Source organism: Anopheles aquasalis, chromosome 3 (assembly GCF_943734665.1).
Source record: "Anopheles aquasalis chromosome 3, idAnoAquaMG_Q_19, whole genome shotgun sequence".
In the NCBI taxonomy this organism is placed as follows: Eukaryota; Metazoa; Arthropoda; class Insecta; order Diptera; family Culicidae; genus Anopheles; species Anopheles aquasalis.
In genome coordinates, this window is record NC_064878.1 from 19,396,596 (window position 1) to 19,401,595 (window position 5,000).

The 5,000-nt window shown below is 46.5% G+C and overlaps 1 protein-coding gene across 1 annotated transcript in view; it reads right to left on the bottom strand.

The window, feature by feature from the left end:
- The window catches only part of LOC126578856 (uncharacterized), a 172,931-nt gene that overhangs the window by 4,226 nt on the left and 163,705 nt on the right, over window positions 1-5,000 (bottom strand). Inside the window, exons 3-4 of the mRNA XM_050241808.1 lie at window positions 2,373-2,946; window positions 1-683 (exon numbers count right to left, since the gene is read on the bottom strand). The exon at window positions 1-683 is cut by the window's left edge and continues 2,240 nt beyond it. Coding sequence (XP_050097765.1) covers window positions 1-683; window positions 2,373-2,946 — 1,257 coding nt within the window. The remainder of the gene's footprint in view (window positions 684-2,372; window positions 2,947-5,000) is intronic.

The following is a 5,000-nucleotide window of genomic DNA, read 5'->3' on the forward strand; positions in this document are numbered from 1 at the left end:
CCTTGCCCAGCACAACCGGTTTCGAAGTTTCCAGACTGAACTTCGGTGCACTCTCGCTTGCCAACATCCGCGGTGCCGGTAGAGCCTTGTCCACCTCATCCAGATTCTCGACACTGTGTGCCTTCTTGCGGAGCGTCGCGTACGTTTCGATCGGATCCACCGTCGATCGTTTCGTCGATTGGCCACCACCATCACGGGAAAGCAAATTCTCGGAACTTTTCGTGAAATCCTTGCTTCCGAACTTTCGCGTCATCGTGCTCGGTGCGGGCACCGGGCCACTGGACGATTCACTGGAGAACATGGCGATCTTATCGCGCACGCTCCGCTCCGATTTTTCATCCTTGCGCCAGTTGGAACCGAGTAGCGTGACGCGACCGGTACCGGTGGGTGGTTTCGTTGGTGGATGCTCCGGGACATCGACTGAGCGGCGGCGATAGGCCGCCGGTTCGTAGCTGCTCCCGGTCTGGTAGGCTGGCGGTAGCTCTTTGCGGCTCAACATTGACTCCGCGATCGAGGAGCTGCGCGCTGGGAATGGAGGTGGTTTGCGGATGCCATCACCATTGGTCGCCGGTTCTGGGCCACCGTTCGTGGTCTTGGGGGGTGTGTGTAGATCCTGCCGCAGCACCTTCCGTGGGATGGGCGGTGGATGGCTTTTCGGTAGATCAGGCAAATCGTCGTTGAAACTGGGCGGGATGAGCAGGAAAAAGAAATGGTGGTTATTATTGTACGAACTTATTATGAAGGATTGCTTTATGGTAGCGAAGGCTAATTTTATTTAAGGGGACGCTACGGTTAATTCGGGCCAAACTTGTTTTTGTGCCCATTTCTGTCGATTTTTTTAGAAGTAATCATTCAGCTTCTATTTTTTTTAAGCGAATGGCATATTAAGTTACAACTTTTGAATAAAATTGGTTTCGTTTTGAGGATTTTTGAAGTTGAAAAAGAGATCACAACTGTGATGGATCAATGACCATACCGGGTTCGTCGCTTAGCGGTCAAGTCTTTTGATTCGGACCAAAAACGGTGCCCATCGTAGATGCATGATCATCAGAAAAATACAAACCAATAGTCTTTTCATAGACTATCCAGGTAGCCCCATTGAGTTTTGGTCGAATGCCCAATTTTTTTATTTTCGGTAGATTTTTGAGACTGAAGATGTGATACATTTTGTAATTTTGCCATGAAAACAAATTTTACATAGTTATTTAAAAAAAAAGTATCAACAATTTTAATAACATCTCGACAGGGCTATCTGGCAAAGAGTGTACAAATTATGTGTTAAAAATTTCAAACCGATCGGCCCAGTAGTTTTTACGGTACGATGGGCACCGACTTTGAAAACGTTGGTTTTGGGAAACGCTCTTCAAAGTAGCGTGCTGCATAAAGTCTTGTGTAATACGAGGATTTTCAAAAATCAATACTTTGCTTCGATTGATTCAAAAATTTTACACAATGTTCTTGAAAGTATTAGCATTCAGGGAAAAATATTAAAAATGTATCACAAAATAAATTAAATATCGAAGCCTCCCGCATAAGCTGATGTTCCAATCTAAACAAAAGCTTTTTGAGAGATGATTTTGAGAGAGATATTTTCACATAGTAGCCAAAAAAATGTAGGAAATTACTAAGGAAATTATTGAATTAGGCTGCAAGTAGTACGAAATCACTTCATTGTGTGTAGTAAACCAATCAAATATCATCTATTTATCCTGCAGCAATGCAATCGCCTTCAATTGTAAAGTAACAAGGGGCATGTAAATACAGTACAAAGGATAATTCAATCGTAATAAGTGTAGAAGCATTTTCATTACTTAATATGCTACTGCAATTTCTTCATTTAGTCTTCTACTGATAGAAGAAGTATCTACTGAATGAAGAAGAGCGCTGATATAGAAAAGAAAATGCTAATGAAATATTATAAATTCTTCCTATGCGAATATTAAAACCCTGGCAGTGGAATTCAGGATTAAACGATCTAGGAACTAGAAAAGTAAGATGGTTCATGAAATGTATTGGAAAGAAAAAACTATTCGATATTTTGTAATTCTGGGCAGTTTGACTTTTGTTCAATATTTTTCCGGGCATTTCTGACAGTTCTACAAAAAACAAACTCTTCAATTATGGTAAAGAATCGCTCCAAAAATAGGACATTCGTTTGAGTGTCACAGCATTTAGAATTAGATTCTTTTCGTGCGATTTCTACCAACTTTTAGTTTATGAGAAAGACGTAAAAATCAAATGATGAATCATTCGCTAGACTAAACGATATGTAAATGCTTATTCCAAGCCTTTCATAAACGATTTGCATAATTATCTCTAATGCTTTACTGGCTTACACACTGCACACCAGCCCTCTGGAAGGTAACACTCACCTGGAATGTTTGTCGTTCGATTTGGCCGACAGAACCGGTGCCGGCAGGCTGCCGGGGTTCATAATCGTCATCGCGGCCACCGCGGCCTGCCCGTTGCCTGTCGGGGTCGTACTGGTGGCGGACGACGGTTCGCTAAAGTTTGGCGGGAACTCATGCCCATCCGGTGGTAGTCGTGAGAATGCCGGAGGTGCTGCTGCTGCTGCTACTTTGCCACCGATGGATGCTGCTGCTGGTGATGCTGTTGCTGGTGCTGGTGCGGGAATGAGCTGATGCACAGTGCTGGCGATGGCGGTCACGGTGGTGGTCGTCGTCACTACATTATTCATCGAGTCCATGCTCTTGGCGCTGTTGGCCACCGGTACGCCACCGTGGCCGTTGCCTTCGACCTCGTCAGCGACGCCGTCGTCGTCGCTGCTGTTGTTGTTGTTGTTGTTGCGGTTGCTATTGTCGTCACTGCCACCGTCGGGAGGGTGGCTGGCAATAACGGTGACACTGCGCTCGTTACGCGTGTCCCGTGCTCCAGCTACTGCCGCGGTACTGCCGCTGGTGATGAGTGCTGCAATGTGGCCGGGTTCTATGGAATGGAGAGAGAACGAAGTAAAATTCATTAGTTAGTGAAATACTTTCCGAAAAGAGGAGAAGAAATCAAAGGAATAATACTGTTTTATGTGAAGGAGAAAAACAAATGCAGAAGACAGCAATATTCATCTGAAATTTCGGTAAGGAATCGACAGACATCAGAGCCAAACAATCTCCCAACAATAAAGGAAGCACCCAATAAAACAAAACAACAAACTCATAAATTGTAACAAAAGCAAAAAATTGCCAAACAATCTCTCGCACAGAGTTGCAAATGAGCGTAGCTTTCAAAAAACGCAAAAAAGAACCGCGAATCTTTTAAATTGCTCCATAAATTCTACCAACAAAAACAAACTCGGCTCTGCATCACCGATGCGGCCACCACCATGGCCTCGTGACAAACAAATGAGGCGGCACATGAAATACGAAAACGAATTCGAGCATCCTCGCGCCCGCTCGCCCTGACTCCCGGTCAAATGAGCCGTGAAGCATAATCGTACTCATCTCGCGAACCTCCCGCGAACCTTACCATTGACGCCATCGGTGCCCGTTCCGCTGCTTGGTTCACCGAAAATGCGGTGACAACAGGGCAATTGTGCTGTGAAAACAAAACAATAAAAATCATTCACCGAGCCGCGGTCTCTCGCTCCAAAACAGGGAAGACCCCTCGGAAAAGGTTAAGTAGTTTGCGGATGAGTAACGCCGATGTTGCGGATGTGCCCCGAAGTGTCTTTTTGGCGAAACCATTCTCGAAGGGAAGGAAAGACCTTAGAACGGATGCTGACAGTGTTGGATGGCGGATGTTGGACTCTTTGGAAGCTGAACTGAGGAGGAGGAGTCGTAAATGAATCGCCAATCGAGCCGCTGCATGATCAATACAACTGGACAGTTATGTGGCATGCACGGCCATCACTCCACGAACTTCATGCCGGTCAGACCTTCCTGGCGGTGAATTACAGTTGACCACATCCGTTCTAGTTATGGCCCGTAGTAGCCAACCCCAAACACACAGCAGACCGGTGGCGATCGCTTTGATCAATTATCGACCTAATAACCGTGGACGTGAACGACGAGAGAATCGATGTAACCGACCACACCACAGCACGGCAGAGAGACCTAGGGCCGCCCAGGGAGTGTCCCCCTCATATGGACCGCCACCCACTTCCCTTCTACCCCTCTGATGGTCAATAAATAAATCAATAATTGTTGTTTCAACAAAACTTCCTGCACGATCGCGTACAGGCGGGTTACACGCCGATTCACAGCGGACCACCTTGGCCTGGGGACTTTGTTACTTCGGAGTTCGCGCGGTCACTTCCTCAACTATGTGCGGCCCTCCCAGAAGAAGCGTACTTTCCGGCGGTTCGTGAGAAAAGTGCGCGCACGTCTGGAGGTCGAACCGGGGGGCCACATTAGGTCACTTCCGATGATGGACTCGGGAACTCCCGGGAGTCACCGCGAGTAACGGGCCACCATTTTGGGGGGGGGGGGGGGGGGGGTTGATGTTCTGACCGTTGGTCGTGATCTGGCGCGTCTTTCGATTAGCTAATCGCCTCTTCTTTTTGGTTACGGATTATTGGGAGGAAATACCGGTGCCGGTATTTGGTGGGTGGTAGCGGTCCGTTGCGTAGTCCCGCGCTGTGTTGTGTAATGGCGCATAATGGAACGTGAGTCTGTCGTAATTAGAGACTCACGGTGTGCGCATGGAGTGGTTGTATCTTTTCCCTCCCCATTTTCCCATTTTCCCATCTCATTTATTACCAAAAGGGGCCACCGAGTGATGTCTACTAACGAGAGAACTTCTTTTTAATGGTTTTATGTTCTATTTGCATAACGACACGGGGCATATCTTGAGATGACGAGAGCTACCCAGAAAAACTTGATTTTCATTTGCATACTGCTTGCATTTAAAGAAGATGCAACTATCTTCCCTGACGAGTGGTACTGTGGAACTGGTTATTAGTAACTCGAAGTACGTGGTTCCAGAAATTTCCTCCCAAAATCTTGGCGAATGGTGGTGAAAGTACATGGAGTAAAGAAGTCCTCATC